General features: G+C 32.9%; 4 protein-coding genes across 4 annotated transcripts; 3 read left to right on the top strand and 1 right to left on the bottom strand.

Annotated features, from left to right (window-relative positions):
* Nucleotides 1–4,398: 4,398 nt before the first annotated feature.
* TRIADDRAFT_61857 (uncharacterized protein) lies at nucleotides 4,399–5,505 on the top strand (the record flags this gene model as incomplete). Its single annotated transcript, XM_002117805.1, has 2 exons — nucleotides 4,399–4,607; nucleotides 4,767–5,505. 2 exons carry the CDS (start codon nucleotides 4,399–4,401, stop codon nucleotides 5,503–5,505), a joined length of 948 nt encoding a protein of 315 aa, XP_002117841.1.
* A 3,629-nt stretch (nucleotides 5,506–9,134) lies between these two features.
* TRIADDRAFT_61856 (uncharacterized protein) lies at nucleotides 9,135–11,752 on the top strand (the record flags this gene model as incomplete). Its single annotated transcript, XM_002117804.1, has 6 exons — nucleotides 9,135–9,201; nucleotides 10,608–10,745; nucleotides 11,001–11,080; nucleotides 11,240–11,307; nucleotides 11,453–11,528; nucleotides 11,630–11,752. The coding sequence occupies 6 exons, from the start codon at nucleotides 9,135–9,137 to the stop codon at nucleotides 11,750–11,752; spliced, it is 552 nt and encodes a 183-aa protein (XP_002117840.1).
* Nucleotides 11,753–11,867: 115 nt separating this feature from the next.
* TRIADDRAFT_64385 (expressed hypothetical protein) lies at nucleotides 11,868–13,775 on the bottom strand (the record flags this gene model as incomplete). Its single annotated transcript, XM_002117788.1, has 6 exons — nucleotides 11,868–12,292; nucleotides 12,390–12,459; nucleotides 12,563–12,641; nucleotides 12,807–12,934; nucleotides 13,076–13,127; nucleotides 13,721–13,775. The coding sequence occupies 6 exons, from the start codon at nucleotides 13,773–13,775 to the stop codon at nucleotides 12,152–12,154; spliced, it is 525 nt and encodes a 174-aa protein (XP_002117824.1). The 3' UTR covers nucleotides 11,868–12,151.
* Nucleotides 13,776–17,311: 3,536 nt separating this feature from the next.
* TRIADDRAFT_61854 (uncharacterized protein) lies at nucleotides 17,312–24,128 on the top strand (the record flags this gene model as incomplete). The annotated part of the gene is made up of 19 exons (XM_002117803.1): nucleotides 17,312–17,442; nucleotides 17,907–18,037; nucleotides 18,338–18,384; nucleotides 19,219–19,320; nucleotides 19,391–19,475; nucleotides 19,657–19,707; nucleotides 19,829–19,887; nucleotides 20,046–20,123; nucleotides 20,251–20,319; nucleotides 20,404–20,490; nucleotides 20,927–21,015; nucleotides 21,149–21,179; nucleotides 21,252–21,323; nucleotides 22,263–22,385; nucleotides 22,479–22,739; nucleotides 22,916–23,047; nucleotides 23,608–23,673; nucleotides 23,801–23,937; nucleotides 24,050–24,128. The coding sequence occupies 19 exons, from the start codon at nucleotides 17,312–17,314 to the stop codon at nucleotides 24,126–24,128; spliced, it is 1,830 nt and encodes a 609-aa protein (XP_002117839.1).
* Between the last annotated feature and the right edge of the window lie 742 nt (nucleotides 24,129–24,870).

Here is a 24,870-nt window from a genome sequence, read left to right as displayed (position 1 = left end):
AGATGAATATTCTATTAATTTATAACTTCAGCTGCTATTGACTCCTAGTTTTGTAAGGACATTGTTAATGAAAAGTCACTGTCGGTAATTTAGCTTTCATTGGAGAAAGAAGATAACAAACTATTGTACTGAGAAGACTAATACCTTGCTTCATTATTTTGTTGTCTATAATAGTTGACTCTTATACTAATGCCGTATTTATTCGTTACCATCTATACACCTAATTGTCACCTTATAAGCCCAATCTATAGAACACTTTCTGACGATTGTTCCATCTTGAGATAATTCACGTTGTAATGCTAATGCACGGAAAAACTATGGACTTGATATTACTATAAAGTTACCTAGATAATGTATCTATTTCGGTTAAGACGGGACTAGTGTATAATGAATTTATAATAAATCAATTTTTTTGTAATAACATCTCGAAAATTGGCTATTACGTCTATAAGTAACTTTAATAACTGTAAATACACGTTAAACTTACTACGATTTTGAGCACAGCACCTAATTGTTATGTCTATATTAATCACCGTAGCCATTTACTTTGTGCCATACTGAGCTATTATATCGTCAAAATGTAAGTTTATGCTGTACATGTAGTTACTACAGTCCGTTGTTCTATAGTATTGAGTTCATATACTATATCATCAAAATATTTGTACATGTCTTTAGCTCGGTATAAATATTATTGTAAATTAAATATTCTTTAGTATTAATATTTTGCAGTCAATAAACATGGCTGATGTGATGTAAGCAATAGAAATAAAAACGCTTAAGTTTTACCGAAATTTCCTTACTGTTTTAACCATACCGAAAATTGCATGAAGATATCAACTGCTATATTAAAATATATTCAATATATAAGTATCAGTAAAATTAATTAAATCCTCTGCTATCGTTCGCAAGCAAATATACCATGTACTCATTCCAATCTATCGTTTGATTTTTACATCTAATATCCGCATATTGCTTAGCTTCTTAAGCTTCCAAGAGGATTTTCCCGACAGAACTTCAAAGGTGACTGCTAATAATTTGCTTGATATTACATTCTAGATAACCGGTAAAATTCTATTAATTTTGGAATACCAGACAATTGGTACTTTAAGTCAGATAGGGTTTAATACAGGGAGACCTTCCAGACTTACTAGAAAATCAGAATCTAATTTATTGTCGGCGAACTCTTCGTTTATATAGGTTTCAAACCTAAAACCGGTTTAGCTATACAAGTCACCTCGTCCATTAGAGATTAACCAAATTAATACCCGAAAGAGATTCTATCCGTACAGATTAGATACAGTCTAATCCTATTAAATTTACTGTAACAGTATTAAAATAATCAATGCTTATTAATAGTTTAACAGATACATATAAATCTATCGTACTAAGATATTTCCTCTAAACATAGGAGTTGTACTTCGAACCTTAACATCTCGGAGGCGATAAATATAATCCAGTTTAGCTAGTTGGCAATTACTATTTTAGACTATGCAATCCTAAATTAGGGTATCAACTGCTAACCACTAAAATTACAAGTTGATACTTCTCTAGTGCACGACAAGGTACTATACTTTCGTTGTTTGAATAGAAGTAAAAACTCATAAAGCTAATCTTACAACAAGCCGCTTATTATACATGTGAGGAAGTTGTTAGTCTTACTTACAGTATCTCTCCGTAGTTAGTTGGAGTGACTAAGTAGCTCGTAAGTTAGTTGATCACTCACATAATAAATACTGTTGTAATGTAACTAGTATTGTGATTGTAGACTGTTAGCCATGTTTAGTATAATATACGGTAGATATTTATCCTAAGAGATATTTGGTAGCTATAACTATAGACTGTAGTGGTAGAGACTCTATGCTAGAGTACAGATGACTATATACAGTAAGATGTTGAGTTACTAATAAGGTTATAGGTAAAAATAGAACTGTAAATCAGACATTAGGATATGGTTAATTCATTGTACTTTGGCTGGTGTGAATAATGTCTACGTAAGTACTGTAGTCGTATCCATATTGGATTAATGATGGTCCGCAGTAGAATAGTCTTACTAAGAATAATTTAACTATGTGTAATATAAGGTAAAAGGTTGCCATGCAGATTGTAGCTGCGAATACTACGAAAAGTATAAAAGCATGCAACTTTAGATTATTCTGTTAGTTCGTTCTAGAAGTCTTTAGAAGTAGTATTCGGCTAGAGTAGAGCTGTGTGCAGTTAATCTTTGTATAAGATTCAATAAAGCCCTTATTTTTCTAAAATTTGGAATTTCGTGATCGGTATATATCACAACCGTGTTTATGCAAGTGCTGATACGATTCCAAATTTTAAGACTCACTTTAAGATTATAACAGGATGGATCAGTTTCTATGGTAAAACCAAGACTACTAAACTTGCCATGAAAAAAATGAGAATCTCCTAATTAATTGATATAGAGAATTGCAGAAAGAATCTTAACATGATACATATCCTTGTTGACCTTTAAGATTTCATTTTAGATATTTTTGCCAGAATAATTAGATAAAATGAGGTCATTTAATTATACTAACTGATTGATACTAATATCTCAAACGTATATAATCCAATTTCGTGCTCATAGTTAGGAGTGAAAGCTATGAAATACTGTACATAGTTTTTGGCCGTAAAGAAATAATACAATAAATGATTTAATTCTTTATTTTTCATACCTACCTAGCCATATAACGTCGCACTAGTAGACTATACTCTTATTTAGATAATATAATCTATTATAATCATTAGGGAATGAATGCAAATAGTAGTGCAATTCATAATAGAAAATTTTACTTCTGAAATAAATTATTATAGAGACTTCAATCCACGAGATAGTAAATAATTTTATTAATACATATTATTACTCCATAGGTAAAATTAAAGTAAAAAGGTGTTTAAAATGTAAGCCTAACTTAAACAAGAATTGTAAACTTCCAGATATTCGTGTAAATCGGGAAATGATGAATAGAATTACAAAAACAAATGCAGTAATATTACGTTAATCCAATGCGTTGTATGGAATTGATTAGTTCCTGTTTATTGTTATTGTCGTTCTAAATTATAAAATCCTCAAGCATTTTTACCTGAAAAAATCTAATTTAAAAAAAGAGTCGGATAAACTGTCTGAATTTTGTTATTCGAAAAATAATTAAAATTTTGATAGGCAGTAAAGTTAATATTTATGACAATGAAAGATCTATTCTGCTAATTGTCTTCTGTTTACCTCTAAAGGAAAATGATAGATTTTCTAATAAATTCTTTTAGTATTGTTCATTGTTAAACATCTAATTTTTGACAATATATTATTTAGACTTAATTCACAGATGAATTAACTCAGGTGACAGAATGATCACTAAGTGATAGAAAGTTAGCCAGTATCAGTTAGAAATCTAATGGAAAATTAGATTTATTCTATATTGACAAAACTATTGTTTATGTATCAGAAGTTAATAACTGGGAGTTGCAATAAATATTGGTTAATTGAATTATTGTTATCCTAATATTGCAATCACAAAATGCTGCAGTTTACCTACGCTTATACCACCAGCTATTGTTTAACATCACTATTAAAGCAATATTCCTTTGCACTCCTTTGAAAGACATAATTCTTGCTTCATTATCTCACTTACTCATAGATATAAATACCTTAATGTAAGTGATGTTAGTCAAAGCCTAAATATCAGTTGTGCCCGGTTTCGCTTTCAATAAGACATAACATTGTATTCGAAGGTGGTCTTTCGGTATTTCCAAAGTTATTAGTAATATTTATAAGAAAGTGTGTCGATATTAGATGAGTTATCGTCATATCCTTTAATTAACAGCTTTCGAATAAGAACGCAGTGATTGTTGCGAATTCAGATATTATACAAAAAAATTAACGATTTGTAATATTGAGAAATTTGAAAGTTATTGACTAGCCCCTCATTTAGTAGCGGCGTTGACAGCCGTAATAACAGTGGCAACAGCTAAGACGTCATTTAAAGCAGTCCCATCAAGACAGTATCATGAAGTAATCAATAAGGATTATTAAACGTAAAGTTAAATAACAATAGCAAGATTAAATAGTAAAATAACATTGAGGACATCATGTCAATACCAGATTTAAATTGGATTCGAATTACTTAGATGAATTCAGTATTATTTCCAAGTAAACCAATTGGCATCATTTGAAAGCTATCTCAAAAACATCACGTAGTTGTATATAAAAGGAAGGAAAGACTAGAAATCTGCCTACTATTTCACACTATTACTGATTGTATTATCTACTGGAATAGCTTAATTTTATAACTTTCTTACCCATTACCTGCTGGCGGTGAGCAAAATTGAGCTAAAGCAACGGTTTCAACTTTGATCTTTTTATAGAAGAGTTACTTCAAGAAAAGGCAGATCATGGCCCACAATTTATCGAATATCACCTATCCACTTTTAATTTCTAATAGCACTGGCGCATTGGTTTTAATGTCGATTATTCTTATTGCTTCACTGTTCTGTAACGCATTACTGATTTTAAGCAAAACCAATCAACAAAGCAAAATTACTCCAACCGATTGGCTTATCCTTAATTTGGCAATCTCTGATTTAGGATTTATGATCATAGAGTAAGTAGATAGTCTATCTCCTGTCGTATTCATCTTCAGGCAAAATGTATTCTTATCTGGAAGTCAAGATCTTTATTTCTTATTTGTTTCATCTATGAGAAAATTTCCAATTGTTCTTTTCTGATTGCATTATTAATTTTAATCTTACTGATTTCCTAGGACCATCAAAGTCATCTTTCGTTATACGACATCATCCTTTCAAATTTTTCACAGCAATAGCTTCAGTTGTCGGTTACTTGGTGGCTCATCGATTGCATTCAATATGACAAATGTTTTAACGCTAACTAGTTTAGCTATTATTCAATACTGCTGCGTATCCCGTCGTCCTAGATCAAAGTGGTTTATACTCTTTCGTAAAGTATCTTTCATTATCATTATTACGTGGGTACTACCAATCTTAACTTTGGCTCCCTCCATTGGTGATGTTTGGGGAAAATTTGTCTACAATGGCATTATTGGTAGCTGCTCATTATTTGATGATATGAGAAGAGTACAACCATGGCATTTTACTTATAACATTTTACTTACTATACTTTATTTTGCCGTTCCAATTTGTTTAGTATGCCACTATTATTCCAAAATATTTCAAATTGTTCGTAAAGCCCGAAGGCGAATTATCGATCAGTTATCTCGGTCAACAAATCCACTAGTCAACAAAACCAATGCTGCTGATATCAAAATTATTATTCGATTAGTTATTATCTGCTTAATATTTTTTATTTGCTATGTTTGTGTATCGACGTTGATTGCACTTAGTTTATCCGGTATCTTGAAAATAAATTTATTCTATGAGTATATTTTGGTTATTATGTTACATGCAGATTGTGTTGTTATTCCGATCATATTCCTATCTCAAGACAATTTTAGGGCTGTTCGAAAACGTTTTCGTTGTTTATAATAGTAACAAAAAAAATTTGTGTTCTTTCTATTTCACCTGTATTGTTTTTGTTTTTATTATCATAGTATGATCGAAATCTTGAAGTCAGCTTCAGGTGAAATTTTTGCCGCACGCGTTCTTATTAGGAGATAAAATTCAGTTATTAAACGCTATAAAATTAACTAAGATTTAGATAACGTGCAGTATGTAGATTCTTACCATGATTTCTACTAATAAAGGCCGATATAATATTTAAAATCTTTTCATTACGCTTCCACCGTGTGTTTATTACCCAGGTCTACTTCCACATTATTTGTATGAGCTAAAGAGTATGTTAATTGTATCATAAGTCTATGGGAAAGTCAGCAAATGTCAGCAGCCACGTTTATTCAGACTAATAACGCATTGATATCAAAAAATTTTTGTTTATTAAAGGTTCTTATTCCGATATAAGGTCTTATTACTAGTTCTAGGTTTGCTGATATTATGGTTACGATAACCTTTAAGGAATATCTTGGATAAATGATTCTGATTTAAGAAATTAGCCATTCTGTATCCGTCTGTCTTTGTGTTTAAGATATAATTGCTGTCCAAAGGAAATCAGTTTAAATAGACAAACATCAGCTATATGAATTAGGGACCCGGTGACAAATTTTGGCTTGAAATAGTTGTAAAATAGTAAAGTTATCACCATCCAAAGCCTTCTTAAGGTCTTACTTACTGCATAGTTCAAATATTTAGCAAAACATGAGCTTTAAGATTACCTTAGTACACAAACTTTAAATTCAACCGCAAATTTCCTTGTTCACGAATTACCGTAAACTTTCGCACAGAAGTCGGAACAAATGGTAGTTTTCCATGAGGTAATTTAAGCAAGAAGCTATATTTATCAATCATGATAATATTTTATAAATGTCTGCTGTAAATCTCCTTTTATCAATCTCTTTAATTATTTTTATTACGCGTATACACGAGTATAGATATATTGTATATGTAGATATCTTTAGACACGGATATATATCATTCATCACGTGAATATTTTACCAAAATGTCTAACGTTGTATAAATCATCGATAGTTCCTCATGCAGTATATATTTTCCCTTAATTAAAAAGTCACTGAAATAGGCTACTCGGTAAAAAGATATACCGCCTGTGTAAATGGGCTTTGACATGGCTGTATAGCATCCATCTCGGGGACATTTTACAAAACGTTTAACGTTGTATGAATTATCGACAGTTCCGCATTTATGTATCTTCCCTTAATAGGATACTGAATTAGGATACTCAGTAAAAAGATGTACGAGGTTACGTAGATGGGTTTAGACACGGATGTATATCATCCATCACAAGGATATTTTACAAAATGTCTTGTTGTAATTGTAAAGTACGACGTATGATATTGTATATGGGTATAGCTCAGGACCAGCTGTTTCGACTGAGAATCGCGTAACTAAGAGATAAATAGACTCGTGCACTAGCACAAGGAACAGTTCTTTTAGAATCATAACGTTGTGAGTGATCACGTTTGTAGAAATTGGAATTACTAAGCTACTTCCGAAATAAGGGTGCGTGAATAAAAGGTAATTTTAAAGTTCTAAGATTTGCACATTATCTTGCTGGGAGTAAAAGCTGGGGCTTGTAACGAGTTTGAGTCCCAGAGAGTAAGAGGAGAATAACATGTCTAACTTACTCAGTATAAAGATGTACTGTTTATGTACATTGTATAGTAGGTGGGTTTAAATACCGATATATATTATATCACAGGGATAATTTTACTAGAACGTTTAACGTTGAATATAAATTATCGACAATTCCATACGCTTTATCTAATTTCCCTTACCAGGATACTGAAATAGGCTACTCAGTTAAGAGATTTAATGCATTAATGTACATGTGTTTAGACACAAATGTATCTATCATCTTTCGCGGGACATTTTACAAAAACGTCTAACGTTGGATCATTATTGTTGAGATCGCACTGACTAAAATACACGTGTATCAAGGCTCGCAACCATTGCCGAGTTCAGGTTCTCTTTATGCTTATTACTTCCACTCATATATGCGCATCCTACTATCATAACGATTAATTATTAGGATATTGAAATAGGGTATTCAGTAAAACGAGTGTACGAAATATCTATGCATTGGGTTCTATCACCAACTACCGGCCATACTCCTATTTCAGAATCTTGAAAAATTGCAGATTTTGACCCTACAGTCTGTCGATTCTTGACGACTTTGGTCTATGACTGTTTCGGAACTGTATTATAAAACCTACATATATGGTTGTCGCAAAACAACTTTGCAATAAGATAACGTAATGTATGATCAATAAGTCCATTTGTTGACCACGTATCGAGGAATGGATATCTGCATTATCAGGAACACTTTTGGCCTACTGGTAGACTACGCAAAGACTTAGACGCCTCGTATTTTACGATAAACACTAAGCTTCAGAATTAATTATTTCACATGATATACTGCATTTATATACTCTTCTTCAATAGTTGATAAAGTACACAGTACACGGTATAAAGTTACTGAACCTCTGACAGGTCTACACGGTACGGTATAAAGTTACTGAACCTCTGTTAAATGAGCACATTATCGTAAACCGTCAGTAAAGCGACGGGAGTTTGCACTAGTAACTCTTAATTTCAGTATATGTACTGCATATATGTGTCACAAACCGGAATTGTTTGTGGCAAGGAAACGCAAGATATAAGTCCTTAAGCAAACTTATGACTTAAACGCCCTTTTATTTTACGTAAAGACGACTTGCAAACTGGAGAACTACAACAACTAGAGCCTTTTGCGCAGCGCACTCGCTTTTATAAGGCTCGATGATAATCGAACATAACAACGACAAGAACAACTTGGATACCTCTTTACACATGATTACGACTAAGAGATAATATGAGATTATTCTATTAAGTCATAATAATCTTTATTACTGTTAAACAATCCATTTAACATAACATGGTCATATATCGACAGTAATTAGTAAACAACAACATCAAGTTATCATCAGTTCTACCATATTAGCTAAGATTACGTAAATCTATTCAAATGGTGAGATAACACCGTCACAATATGTCACTGTCTTAAAAAGCCAGTGCTACATTCCAACTCAATATATCCAAAATTAGAAGTTAAGTAAATAAGGGTAGGCTAACAAAATTATCCTAACATAGATATTTCTACTCGACTACTCTATATAACACTGTCACAATGGTATATTTACAATATATTATAAATGCAGTATGCTATACTCGTACCATCGGGGCCTACTACTGTCGAACAAGAGACGACGAGAAATGGCCGTTCAGTGCAAAATAATGCACCCAAATCAAAACTATCATTAACAAAATCCACCAAGCATCTAATTTGGATGGCAATTTGCCGATAGTCTAACGTATTGCTTCAGGTATGCGTTTCAGTTGAAATGACCAGCAAAATGAAATCTTGTCATAGAATGTGCAGGTGGTCAAACTGGTCAATGAAGACTGTACAGATATCCAGACAGACAGACACGAGGCGGTAAGTACCGTACTAGATCATTCTGCTGTTGCCATCGCTGCATCGCTGCTGCAAAAGACTGCAAAAGAATTTTCGCTACATTGAGTCAGCTGGTTATATCAATTCCAACATGAAATTTGCCGTTTATTGTGGTAGCTTGCCTGGTAATGATGAATCTTATATGAGATTAGCCAAAGGTTAGTTTTATATGTGCGAGCCTGTTGTGAATGGGTTTACCGCCAGTGAATGAGTTACATGTACGAGTACTGGATGAGTCTGCAAGATGGAGCTGTTGATCAGGCAAATAAAGCGCTTTGAGGTCGACTTTGCTACAGCGGCAGAATGTAAAGTAACATTGTGTAGTAAAGTACTATTTCTATCCTTGCTATGCAGCTGCAACTCAAATAAACAGCTCCTAACGGTAGCAGATAACAACAGTTTATTGCTTAAAATCAGGGTTGAAAGTTACAGTAGCCCTAAACGTATAAAACATAAGATTCACACAGCGACATCTTAGATTTCAGACTCTGCTCCCTTCAAGAGGAGTCAGCCTTATGTTATCCTTCATGATAGCGTATTGATAAAGATATTGAACAAATTGAATGATTCTCCCTAGTCAAATTTCTTTTAATCTGCCAATTTCCTTATCCAGCTCAATATGGAGTATTGCTTTTCAGAGTGAGAGACCTCAGGTTAGTTATGATTGTCATCTTACTCCAGATTTATCATAACGAGTTACTGATACAGACTGATGCCAACTTCCGAAGCTCCCTGTATTCTCACGTAAAGGTATAGCGATCATCTCGAAAATGATCCACTCGCAGTACTCATCTATCCTACTGCCTAAATAGAATCTCTGATACCACTGGTCTACTCAAGTCTAACGCTGCCATCTTACTTACGATGATATAATCGGGAGTCGCACCATAGAACGTATTTTTCCTACACTACACATTCCTTGTGTCAACTACAGTAGTTCTGCAGTAGTTCGTACATATAAGTAAATATAAAAACAGTGTTATTTCTAGACTTACGAACGATTCTGGAAAAATAGTATCAAAAATTGACCTAGAATATAATTACTTTCATACTGATCATACGCGTAGATTCAATTACTTTCATTCTAAGTAAAGTACATTAGGTATACAGAGAAGGTCGTGCATACAGAAATGTAACAGTTGCAAGTAGGCTAAGAAATAGAAAATTTAATCGATATATGACTAAATAAATAGTGTAAGATTAGAATGCTTTGATAATTGTAAGTACTTCCCTGATCTATGCCTATTCTGTATGCTTAGTGTGTTGCAGTGATTTAGAATTAATCTTTGTATGATTGGTGCTGTTCTAGCATAGTTGTGATAATCCAACTATTTCAGCTCCCATGCCAACCAAAAAAATCATAAATACTTGTTAAACCTATCAATTAATTTCCTTATAATAGTAAAATACTATATGTAGATATTGACAGAACTGGAGGATTGTCCTAATGCAGCTATGAACGAAAAAGTAAACTATAAAAATATGGGATTCTTTAGCATAAACACATCTACTAATAAAAGCAGGGTGATAAGGAGTTATTAATAATATGCAAACATTCTTACAGAGTTAGGAGCACGATTAGCTGCTAGGAAAATTGATTTAGTATATGGTGGTGGCAATTTGGGCTTAATGGGAGCTGTAGCCAACGGCGTTGCTGAAGGAGGTGGTCATATTACTGGTGTTATACCCGATTTTTTTGAAGGTTAGTTCTTTCGATTGCAATAGCATTACAGTTTAGAAAGCAATAGCTACTCCGTATGAATGTAGAAAGTATGCTGCAATTTTGGAATCGTTCTACATTATTGTAAGCTTTGTAACGATAGAGGGCAACTTGCCGAATATCAACCATGAATGCTAGAGCCCTTGTTAGCGACCGCCCTTGCTAAAAGTACCGTTAACATTATGCTTGAGAGTTTCTTATTCACATCATTGGATGCATGCAAACGTTTTACTGTAGGTTCGAGGCATCGTAATGCAGTCGGCGAAACCATTATTGTCCCCAATTTTTACGAACGAAAAAAGATTATGTTTGAAAAGGTAAATGCTGCTGGTATCAAATAGTTTTTAGGAATACTCTTGTGTAATTGCTAATATAACATTCTTGGAATGTATAATGCACTTGTATTATTATTATGGTACCGGGCTAATGAACATCGTTTACCTTTGTGGATACTAAATCGCAATTCCATAAAATAGTCAGACGCATTTATTGCCTTACCTGGAGGCATTGGCACCGTTGATGAAGTCACTGACATTTGGACCGGGTAAGATGATTTTATGAGTAACAAGCATGGGTAGCTAATAAATGATACTTGATTGAAATTATATCTTATAATTACAGTGCACAAATGTCATAAAACTAGCCACTGTTTTGTGTTTCATTAAATTTGTTCAATGCCATTGCTGTAGTTTTCGTATTAGAAAACATTCGAAGCCAGTGGGTTTATTTAATATGAAAGGATATTATGACCATTTTCTTAAATGGGTAAGGCATCTATTATAATAATTGCAGTTGAGCATCACAGATATTTAATATAGCAGATTTTGCTGTCAAGTAATTGAGGATTAATTATTGATGTGATGTAGGCAGAAAATGCCGCTACATCCGGCTTTATTGATGATGTGTCCATGCAAGGGTTGGTTGTTTCCGATGGAATTGATGATTTAATCGATGAGCTATGTAAAAGAATATCTCCATCAGGACAATAATTTATTTCTGTCTAAAGTGCATGCATATTTCATTAACTATGTTGAGGATAGTGGAAACGTGATGATGATTATAATTAATAACGAACTCAATTGGAAAACCTCCATTGAAGGGTAATATCACAATTTATTTCTTGAATGCTTATGGATTCATCAGAATTTAGGCATTAGTAGCTGATACTGTCATTACTATTTAGCTTCAATGTAGGCTACGTTTTTTAAATAAACGTTTATAACGTCGCTAAAAAATCAGTTTCACCGCAGTTTTTTTTACAGCATCTAATATCTTTATGGAACGAAATCCGACACGTACAGTATTTACAATAAGTCAATGAAATCGATACGAATCATTTGACTTTAGGTGTATGCAATTAAAAATGGCGAATTGACATTTGAAATATTTCAGTCAGACACTCTATCAGCAATGGCTTTACAATAACTTTCTTTACTAAGAAAGCCATCACCTAGTATAGGGTCATCACCATTTTTGTCGCGATTGACTTTACGAGGCAAGATTACAGCGATGAAGCCTTCAGTACATGGCTAATGATAGAGAGAAAAGCCAACATTAGGTTAATATTTTAGCCTGATTTTAATCACCATTATGAATGGCTATGAGTATCAATGCTGGTTATCGAACCTTTTCTGCAAGTAGATCTGGATTTTCTATTAATAATTCATTAATTTCAATAAGTTTGCCTTTGACGCAACTATAAAATGATAATAAAGAAATCGTTATCCGAAGATGAATTCTTGTTTGTATTTAAAATGTCCTGTAATCGCTCTACAAGCATTATGCAATACGTGTTTTACCTACTAATAGTATACTTGCTTCCATCATCACAAGTAATGTGACACAGAGGAGAAGTTTCATTGACCATTTGAGCTCCACCTGTAAGATAATATTCAAATTTGATAGCACATGATGGTATTAATGTATTGCAATACGGGCATATTCCATGCTCGAGAATAAGGCTATAAAGACCGTAGAAATTGATATGTATGGAAATCAAATCAATTGGTACGGATTGTCAAGAGGAATTGACAACTGACTAACGTTTTCTCTTTCCTGATACTTTATTATCTAAACGATTCAGTTTTGATGTCACTTGAAAATCGACATTGGTAATCTTTCTGCGGCATTGAAACATGGCATGCGATGGAGCAACAGCAACGATACATATTCTTGAAGAATATAGAAATAAAATAGGCATTGCCTTACTTTCTATCCAAGCATGGAATATTTGTAGATACAGTGCTGAATTTATACATATCCTGGTATGTTGTGCATGGTCTATTTATAACCATCTTGGATACTGAACATACCTATTGCTATGCTGTAAAATTAGGTGATCTTCTAAGGCTTTGCCTTTTACATCTATAATTGTAATTAATATAATATAATAACAATAATGAATAAGGATAGGAATGTATTGCCTTTGGTGATACTGTACTGTTCTACAAGCAGTCCAAAAAGAAGGCATTTCTATCCAATGAATAAGACATTGAGAGATATGGTGCAAGTCTAACAAATGCTATAAAATTAGCAGAATAGTGTGCGGAGTTGATCGGGTTATCCTATTGGAATCCATTTATTCATATATCATGCCATCTAACCGTAGTTCCTCCATCATAAACTAAGCAAGTCAAGAATCTTGGCCTGCACTAATTGACCATATAGTATACAATGACGACGAAAGAAATGAATTTCAAGTGCAACATGACCCTATTGCGTTGCAAATTATTGGGCAAGCTTACAGCATTGACTTACTACTAAGACTACACACATTGAACGTTGACAATGATCGCAATAGGCATCCATTGCAAGGTCAGCCATGACAGTATTGCATGATACAGTACGAAAGATGTCACTTTGCAGTGATTTTTCATTTTATTTTCATATCATTCATGAGCATTCCATGATACTCGTGCACGTCAAGACAGCTGAATAGAAGCGTGATTATGACTTACTTAATTGATACAAGGGAGTAAAATAGCGATCCACAAATTGGAGGTATCTTTGCATCTTGGCCACCTTGACGCCCGATTGACAACGCCAGTCCGTTGACTATTTTCAGTTTGCAAGCCTGCAGTCGTGCTACGATACATCGTGTTGTACACTACAGTACAGTGTACTGTAGTGTAGTTTCCCAAATACTGTACAGTACTGTATTGTCAGTGTACCGTACAGTGTACAGTGTACAGTAGTGACCAGGTACTGAGTGCGAAGTATTGTACAGTATTTTACAAGTGTACAGTGTACAGTGTACAGTAGTGACCAGACACTGAGTGCGAAGTATTGTACTGTACTGTACTGTACTGTACGGTACAGTATGCAAATGAACTTTGACGTCATTGTGAAAATGAAGTACTGTACGGTACTGTAACTTAAAATGTGCGAATGAGTTGACTGTACAGTACCGTACTGTACTGTACTGTATGTGAACAGTACAGTGTACAGTGTACAGTACAGTACAGTAAAGAGCAGACACTGAGTGCAAAGTATTGTAACGTACTCAGTGTACTGTACAATGAGTATACATTATGCAAATGAACTTTGACGTCATTGTGAAATGAAGATATGTAATGTACGATCGTGGTAAATTAGAATCAATCATTCATTAATATATTGTCATATAACAATCTATATATGTAATGTATATTATTACTAGTCGTTGCAATTAGCCGCCTGCAGAACAAGACTATCGAAAGAGAGAAAAGATACAGCGATGCTATTGGTATAGACTGTCCGTTTGGGATTCGTTGAAGTAGAAAATCATTCAGCAGAGTAAAATAATTTGTACGTCTTGAGGAAAGCTTTGATTTCAACGACTACATCAAAATTGCGAACTGTTCAACCTTCGCCTTTCTGGTAAGTGGACGTTAGCGAGCCGTCATGGCAATCGAATCGACGTTTAGTATTGCAATATTGATTTCCATGGACGTACAGTACAGTACAGTCTAGCGTAAACGGTTGCTTCATTTCCAAGGAATAGCGATTACAATTTTTTTTTTTTTTCTCGCTGCTTTCAGTTTATCATTGGTACATAGAAATTGACGCAAATTTTCTACGGCCAACATGGAATAACCGTGATTATACTGTAGAATAGAGGATAATGATGATTCTAAATATCGATATAGCCTGATTGATGACACTTATGGGTGGAGGCTGGGTACAGTACGGTACTGTACGATAGAAAGTACTTGATTGATAAAATGTAGTTATCTCCATCGTTATCTAAAAATAAGATCACTTTTGCGCATAATACAGCCAAAGGTGATAACGATAGCGATGAGAAGAGAGTGGAAATAGAGAAGGAACATCGCTAATATATACGCCTACACGAGCTTGGCTTAGATATTGTAGTAATAAACCATCAGATAAGATGATCATCATTTCTCTTCCTGTTCATGTTATAGTATAGACGCGGCGACCAAGTCTATTATCAACAGGTGTTACTTGATTTTTATACAATCATGGCAAATCATGTTAATTATTTTTTTTTTTATTTATTACGTTCCTTGACCAATCCAATAAATGCTGCTTTGGAGAAGAATCGACCGTCACCTTTGCTCACTAGGGCGACTTGTATCGTTACGGTAGTTAAAATAGTTGAATGGATTTTTTGACTAGGCGCTTTTAGGGAGAGGGGGGGGGGGGGGGTACATTGAATCCCCTTTTGAATTTTTAATCATTCGCCTACGCTACTCCATGAATATACAATATTCTGTCAGATCGAGCTATTATTAATTAACCTTAATGTCGATTGGTTAGACAAATAGGGAAAAGTAAAGGTACAGAGTTGGGATGACGATTTAGTGATACGAAATTGATCAAGATTATTTCTTTTTTTCAGTTCTTTAAATTGGTATGAGAATGCCATAGTGGGTGAATTCAATTCATGTATACGTCGTGATTTTGTCATCATGAAGGAGATAGAGCAAAATTGAATTAGAATTCTTGTTTGAAAAGTAATTTACGATATAACCAGCAATGAATTGCAATTACAGATAGATTTAAAGTGATGATCGTAACCATTCAAGAGTACATTAATGAATGTGGCATCTTCATTTATAAACTTCTCAAATTAACGTCCTAACTTCACTCAATTAGAATGGTTTCCCTGTTCATTAAAAGCTTTTAAACCCCAACCTGGACTTCGATTCCTATACTGTAGACTATATCGCCAACGGCGCAACAGCAATAATAATTTGTATATACTTGTATGTATACAAAATGGAAATAATTCAAATTCACATTATCCTATATTAGAAGTTAAATATATATAACTAAAGCCTTGACAATGAGATACTCTTTTCCTATGAAATAAGATTGCCGAAATGAAATATCCCCTAAATTATAGATTAATTGTATTGCTAATGCTCAGATTACATATCAGCCTACGTGTATCATTATAGTAAACTAGGATTAACAGTTATCCTTCATCATTTTATTTGATGTCTTTATATAAAATCATACTGTTATTTGTCAATTAAAGAACGCAATGTTGTTGCTCTTTGCGGCTGCTAAACTGTAGCTTACTTCGATTTAATAATGACTTAACTCATTAAAGCCGCCCACTAGCTATTTAAATCAAAGTCGACTGCCGCTATTCTATCGTAGCTTTGATGCAATGAATAATGTTACCTGTTGATTTTATTTTTGCTACCCTCCCTCTTGCTTATCCCAAGAACGAATGCGTTTAAAATGAGAACAAAGTTTCCTCATATTATTAGCGTCGAATTACCGATTTTATGGGCAAGGTGGAAAAAAATAATTCAGAAAGAAGGAATGGAGGCACTTATTAAAGTTTTCAAAGGAAATGACTAAGCCTTCTATGATAGCAATGTAATCAGGGCGATTTACTGCTGATCCATGACCATTATTCTCTAACTACGTCACTGTAATTATACAGATAGCACTATTTTCGATTTGCGTATCTTATAGCGTAGCAACTGTCTTTTCTACCACTTCCGCTATGCAAAGGTGAATCTTCAAGTAAAGGCCATCAGTAATATTGACGACTCTAGTTCAGTGATCAGCAGCGGCTATCGTATCATAACCTTTAAAGATAGCTGTTTCAGTGTGCAATACGGATAGGATTGCAAAGAAATGAAATTAACTTATGCTATTGCTTGATTACCAATTGAATTGATTGCTTAGCCACAGACTATATTATCGTGATAGATGCTTTCTAAATACCAGTAGTTTAATAGACTATACTGAAAGAAAGTCACAATGTAAAACTATGCAATGCTATTGACTAAGAATCACTAGTGGAATATTCGTACATCTAGCTCTCTGCGTGATCTAGATGTAGTATAATCAATTCACTACACCTACGTCGGTTATGATTTCAAATAAATAATTTACCGATAAACTTAATACAATATGAAGGAGACGAAAACTTTTATCATAATGATATCCTACATTAATGGTTCACGCCTAGAATGTAATTGACAAATGTATTGATAAACAAGCCGCAGAATCACTACTATGAACAATTCAATAATTCTTTCAAATTCTCGTATTTCCCTTACGTTTGCAGGTACAACTAGAACATGATATCTAAATTTAGCACTTCAGTAAGAAACTTTTCCAGAAGAATTATATCTAGTCCTGCAAGTGCTACTCCCCAAAATGGAGACAATCCTACTGGTGATGATAATATGGTTTCATCAAATACATCAACGTAAGTTTTCATTAAATCACGTAATTCTATATGAGACTATTGTGGTTAACAGGTGAAATCATTGCCGCTAATATGCGCTTGAAATATAAAAACCAGATAGTTTCAAATTGTACTTCTATCTGGAGCTTCTCTACGCAATACCATCAATAAATCTGATGTTTCTAGTAAACTAAAATATCGTAACATGTATTAAATTGAATTTAATACAAATAGTAGTTGACCACCTTCATACACACTTGTAATATATGGATACACAAATTGCAAAGTACAAATAGAAATTCATTTTAGTTGGTATTGAATACGGGCAATTTCATAATATTATTATCTGTCACGAATTTGAAGTGCCACTGTTTTCCTATCGTATCTACAACCATGGACTTATAATACACTTTCCAGAAATGGATAGATTAATCATGATTACTTTCTTTTATCTGTACCATACATTGCTTGCTATATTGCTACAGCGAATCACCAATTTCTGAAGAGAGTGTAGATTCCCGACAGTCGACGATATCTAACGATAATGGCGGTAGCAATCACCCTGCTGTTATACTAGATGAGACTTTTAGTATTCCTAATTCCTGTGCTGCATCAGGTAAAACTTTCAAAATTACTCATATATATAGAAGGATGAAGTAGGTAATTAATTCAAATGTTGCAAATAATATTACCTGATTTTAAATAATAATTTGGTACATGATACTGCAGTGATAAAAATATTTATTATGGCACTTGAAAAATAATGGAGGGAGATGTTATCAATTGCGATTTTAAAATTTACACAATACAAGTACTGCATTGTGTACCTGCTTAAAAGTGATAGAAAAGATTGGAATTCTTATTAAAACATGTAATAATAAATTTCAGTTAATAAAATCGCTTAATTTGATTACAGACGAATCATCGGATGACGAGATCGGTGGTTCACGCGAAGAGAACGATGTGAGTCTGCTTGGAACTTCTAGTTAGAAATAATCACATTCCACTGTTGCTGATTTGTATTTAAATCATCAATATATGGAATTGATTTTGTTCATGATTTAACGAGTCTACTTTGCTCATTTATTCACAGCAACATCAATACAATCGACCTAAAATATACAAAATCGCTCATGAGCTTTATCAAACCGAAAATGCGTAAGCGAGACCGACTGATAATTCTCAATGTTTTATGGATTTGACTAACTTATAATTGATGTATAATTTGATACATTTACTGGTAAATAATTAAAACATAATATTTGTCGAATTTCAGATATGTTGAAGGACTTAAATTAATTGATGAGGTGAAGAGACAAGATAATTATACAGTCATTAATTGTATTCGATAACAAAGTAATGCAGAATCATGTTAATGCGATAAAATATCGCATTTGGTGCTATCTTTCTTATAGGATTTTAGAAAAGTGATCAGAAAGATAAACCTTGATAAAGAATTTGTTTCAGAATCAGATTTGTTCTCCTCTATAAATCAAATCTGTGGCCTAAATGAAGGTTTATTAAAAGACCTTCAGGAACGACTTTCGAATTGGTAATATCGATTTAGTTAATGTCTACAAACATCATACTATGTAAGAAGCTAATTGCTTTTTCGCATTCCACTGAATTTAGTATTTGAAATTATTCTCTTCCTATAGGGATGAATGTCCTCGGATTTCTGACATAATGAAAACTTTTGCTCCTTTCTTCAAGGCACGATAGCTATTGTACTCAAATAAGGCCATTATACAGTTTTAGGCTGTCATAATGAATGATTTTCAATATTATCTATCTCAGACTTACACAACTTATGTATCCGATTACGAAAAAACGAATACTTTACTGCAAGAAACGATGAAAATACATCCAGAATTTGCTACAGCTGTGCAGGTTTTCCAGGTATATTGAATTGCTACGCAATGCATTTAATGCAACTAACATCAAACTTACAATAATTTTCCGATGGCAGACATCACGTTGCAAGAATTTAACCATTTCATCTTATATGCTGAAACCTATCCAACGTATACCTCGATATAGACTATTGATGGAAGGTAACGGTCATTACCTATACAAATAGTTTTTTATGCTGCTATTTACCGCGTTATAGCAGATCGTCAGATGGCGTTACTTATAAACACGGAGTATAATATATTACTATCGAACTGGCGTTACCTTGTGATACTATTTATATAAATAGCTATAATTGTTCTTACTGCGATTTTTGGTATATAGATTATTTAAAAAATTTACCAGCGGATTCAGAAGAGTTACCAGATGCACAAAGTAAGTATTAGTGTTCACTATATGAAATTTGTTTTGCATCATGTATGTCATGGTAGTTGTATATTATGAATTATTAATTATCAGAGGAAGTCTAATGAGTCTGATTTGAAACTTAATGCAGGTGCGCTAGCGTCGATAATTGACGCTGCTAATAAAATTAATGAAAATATGAAAATAGGGGTAAGAGGCATACTAATTAATCTTTTAATTTATCATGATATGAAACAGCGTTTAATATCAATTAATGCCAAAAATTAGGCTTAATTTATATCTTATAAAGTGCTTGGTGCACCAGAATAGATTTGATTGTTGATAATAATATATAATTATATTGCTAGGATAATTTAAAAAAAATTCTCAGGGTACAGGAACGATTAAGAATTAGAAAGGACTATAATTTAGTTGTCCCACACAGAGTAAGTTGAGTAGTCTAGTTACCATCCAAGTTACTTAAAATCTTTTCCTTCTTTGAGATAGTGTTAATCTTTAACAACTATTGTAGTAAAAGAGCCTTAACTTTTCTAAAATAATTGGGTATGATAGATATTTATTAAAGAAGGACTACTTGGAAAAGTTTGCAGAAAGGTTGTTCAAATAAGAATGTTTTTCCTAGTAAGTAAGAACGTACAATTTCTATTGCAAATTCATCGATTTAAAATCGCTTTTATAAAAATATACAATGGCTTCATTATTTAGTTTAGTGACATCTTGCTCTATACTGAGCCAGAAGCTGTAACCCATTCATTTCGGTATAAAGACGAATTTGATTTAAAAAATATGCAAGTTAGTATTATATAAAAATCTACAAAATTCAATTTCTGGCTTCATCTATTTCAACGCTTTCCGTAGCACTACTTAAATACTTTTTATTTTATGTTAGTTGTATTTAATAATTTTATTTCTTTAAGAGAAATATTGTACTATGTGACATCCATTGTAATATATTTAGTTGTACTACTCAAAAAATTTGGCGTATTTTTTAGCTAACTTATTTTATGGCTGTGCTGTACACTTACAGAGTCTGCCTGATAGACTTGATACTCTATCATACAGTTCTTTTGCTTCAAAAGTGCTATATCAGTGATCTTTATATCAGTATCAAAGTAACTGATAGTTCTACTTGTAACTAAGATTGGTAGATACTTTTTAACTTGTAAGTTTTCTGCCACTTACGACTTTTTGGATCAAATAGCTTAAATAGACGATTTTTACCCTTCAGATCACCATACCAACTGATCAAAATTTATATGGTGAATCATTTGCATTTCAAATTAACCATAAAAAGAGACAATTTATTCTTAAAGCAAAGTAAGTGCATTGTAGACTTGAATAACATTTAAGTTTAAGATAATCGTACCAGAAAATTACCTACATTTTACAGTAGGTATACCTATGTTGCAACCATGTTACTTATCTTTTAGTTACACCGTAATAATTTTAGATCAATCGAAGAGCGCGATGAATGGGTTAAAGTAAGTCTAATTTACATGTACAGTTATTTCGATATTCGTATCGTTAAGCAAGTAAAATTTATTCCAATTTAGGAATTACAGACAGCTGCAGAGGAAGAACGTAATCGACTAGCAACATTTGGAGAAAACGTGGCCATGCCTAAGGTTTGGCACCAGTAATTTTTATAGTTCTTCCGATGTTCTTCTACTAGTATCTAAATTTTAATTTTTTCTGACTAGTAACTACAATACTGTATTCTTTGATTGTTATCGTTGCTGTTATAAAATAGACTAGTATATCTTCAATTCTGGTTTACGCAGCTATTTTAATCACCAGATTGCGAAAACAATCTCGATCAGTTGTCCATTAGATTACGCATAATGTCATAGATGGGTCGTTAGAATGTTATTTTATCACTTACTATTGGCTTGGACTCTAGTATATGAATAATGATTGTGATAAAATCCGGTCACGAAAATTCCAAAGTTGTAGAAAATTAGAACTTCATCAGATCTAATACAAAGACTAGCTACACGCAGCTCTACTCTAGCCGAATACAACTACTAAAAGACTTCTAGAAAGAACAATCAGATAATCTAATGTCTCCTGGTTTTATACTCTCCGTAGCCTTCACAGATACAATCAGTATAGCAGCATGCTACTATATTTTACACATATTCAGCTTATTAATAACAATATTTTACGGCGAACCATCGTTAATTCAATATAGAAATGGTTACAGTATTTTCGCAGACATTATTCCTACCACTCAAAGTACAATGAACTAAGTATATCCTAACATATGATTTACTGTACAATTCTATTTCTTCCTCTTATCTTAATAGGAGCTCAACATCTTACTGTATATAATCATCTGTACTCTAGTATAGAATCTATCCTTACAGTTCATAATTATGGGCTACTAAATATATCATGAGATAAATATAGAAAAGACACTACCGCATATCATACTAAACATAGCTATTATTCTACAGTCACAACACTAAGTTACTATACAATGATTAAACTAATATAGATAGGTAATAGAATTAAAGAAGTCAATTATACATCAGAATTAAGTTAGCTTTCGCTTTTGAAAATAGACCTTTATTATCGGAAAACAAGCTCCATTAATGATAGCCGATGACCACGTTACTAGATGCCAAATATGCGATAAGATGTTTACGACATTTTTTAGAAGACATCATTGTAGGGGATGTGGCAAGGTGCGATTAATTATAATCAGAGTAGATCATAAATAAATCCTGGGAATGAAGCCGTTAATTCAATTTGCTTACTTTATATCTTTTCTTCTTTAGGTTGTATGTGGTGAATGTTCTAATAATAAGGCCCCACTGGAATACAAAGACTATAAAGCTGATCGCGTATGCGACGCATGCTACGAAATTTTATTGTCCGGTCTCACGGAAAGAATAAACAACCGTCCTACAGATCATTATCCAATTCTGGAGTACCAATATGAAAGGCGAGACGAAGTAGTGACAAGATTTCGTAAGCATAGTTCGAAAACTGGAACAAAGATTCGTCGTAGAAAGGATCGTTGTTCTTTCCTGAAAGAGGTAGCATTTCTATGCTATAAATGGTATTATTTAGTAGCTTTTTACATGATTATGAGTAGATTACGTACAATAAATAGTAATAATTGCGGTTAAAACAGGCTAAAACGGGCAACATGTATATTAATTTTCGAAAATTTTTGCCTGATCAAATATAAATATATCATGATAACTTTTAGGAGACTGGTAATGCCTATTCTCTAAAGGATCCCGTGGATGTCTCTAATAAAGGAGACTTTAAAAATTGGAAGAGAAAATTCTGCATTGTTCGAGGAAATGAAAATGTTCTATACATTTATGATGCTGTCGAGGTATGATCACTATTGACGAAATAGAAATATTCTATGTTAATCCTTTGCAGAGTATAATCTTCTTGCTATACAAGTTGTAGGCCAATCTATACGTTTCTAAATAGATTTCTTCAGTAATGCTACAATAGCTATAATTTCGCTGAAAATTATAATTAATGAATGATTATCCTCAGCTGCCTTGTAATATTTTGGTAATCTGATGCTTGATAAGTAACTATGGTACTATACGTTTGCGGATAATTTATTAATGGTCATTAAATTTTGAGACTTAGCATATTTGTGATTTATTAACAAAATAATTAAATTTGATTTTGATATTAGTAAAGTCACTTCCATCCGTAGTACATAACGCCGTTAATTGTGTAGCATTGTTGGTTTGATGCTTAACACGAGATAACATAAAACCAAACACTTCGTAGATATTTCCAATTAAAAAAAAACTAAATTAGTTTAGCGGCTTCATTGAGAAAATTTATCTGTTGCAAGATAACATATATGAAGATGAGGTTATTTTGTTGCAACTGGGTGTATACTTAAATATACAATATTTATTAAATTAGGATAAAAAAGCAGCAAAAGAAGTTGTCTTAGTAGGTTGGACAATTTCGAAGAAAACTATAGCAAAGGTTAAGAATTTGTTGCAAATTGTCTAACATTTACATTATCAAATATTGTACGCACATAAAGATTATTTAGATTATTAGTTAGTAACTTGAATAAAAATGTCTCATTTGTTTCGGAAAATAATTTTAGGAAGATGACAGTACTTCTACGGATAATATCATTGAATTAAGCCACTTCAATCAGTCCAGCGCTGATGCACCTGTATCGCCTAACCATAATGCTAATCAACTGATGTTCATTCGACCACCAGCAGATAAATTCAATGAGTAAGTGATATACAATATTTCATACATAAAAATTGGTATGCAAATATATTAATTTGCTAGCATGGAATACTCTAAGTAAAAGACTGTATTGCTTCGCTTTTGTTATATTTAGATGGTTCGATTGCATTTTAAAAGCTACTCAGTTAACTGATCCCAGAGATAGCGTGTTTGGTGAATCTACTGACATTTGATTGTATATTTTAGTAGAGTTGTGAAATATTGCAATCGCTGAGATTTTTAGAAATACAAACTCTATGATAGAATGACTTCATTTAGGGTACAAATCCTAACATTACCGAGGATTTGTTACTGCATATCAAGAAAGTCTGTCGGTTATTTTATAATACTACTTGCCGCTTATACTTTTTATATAATGAGAATAAATTTCTCATCAAGTTTTCAATTAATTTTTTGATACGTCATTGGCTCACATGATTCATATGATCAACTTAGTGAAATTATCTTAAATGCTAATGTCTTTAACTTATTGAAATACTGCATTTGCGAAAACTAATGTTATGTCGCTGATGTGATCCATTTAAATTCTTGTAAGGCTAAAACTTCAAATAATTAACAGGCTGATTGCTCTTGCGATTGTATAAAAATGAAATGACGCAGTTTAGATGGATAAGTGTCTGATTTGTCATCCGTAACGTTGTATTTTGTTAAACAAATAATGGCCCATCGTTACTAACGTTTATAGATGATTAAATGATTCGTTTTAAATAGAACATCGATTATTTATAAATTTTTTACAGGACTACTCTGATCTAATTCTTAATGTAGTGTACCAGGTATGCTGCTGTGATTTAGAATTTCTAGATTAGTACTAAAATGTTTTAATTATTTTTTTAACCTCATGACATTCTAGCTAGCTTCTGTGCAGCTGTATTAATATCTAATATTATAGAGAGATGATCGATAAAGATATTA

The sequence above is a fragment of the Trichoplax adhaerens genome, genomic scaffold (genome assembly GCF_000150275.1).
Source record: "Trichoplax adhaerens TRIADscaffold_30 genomic scaffold, whole genome shotgun sequence".
Taxonomy (NCBI): Eukaryota; Metazoa; Placozoa; class Uniplacotomia; order Trichoplacea; family Trichoplacidae; genus Trichoplax; species Trichoplax adhaerens.
This window is presented reverse-complemented; position numbering and strand designations above follow the sequence as displayed.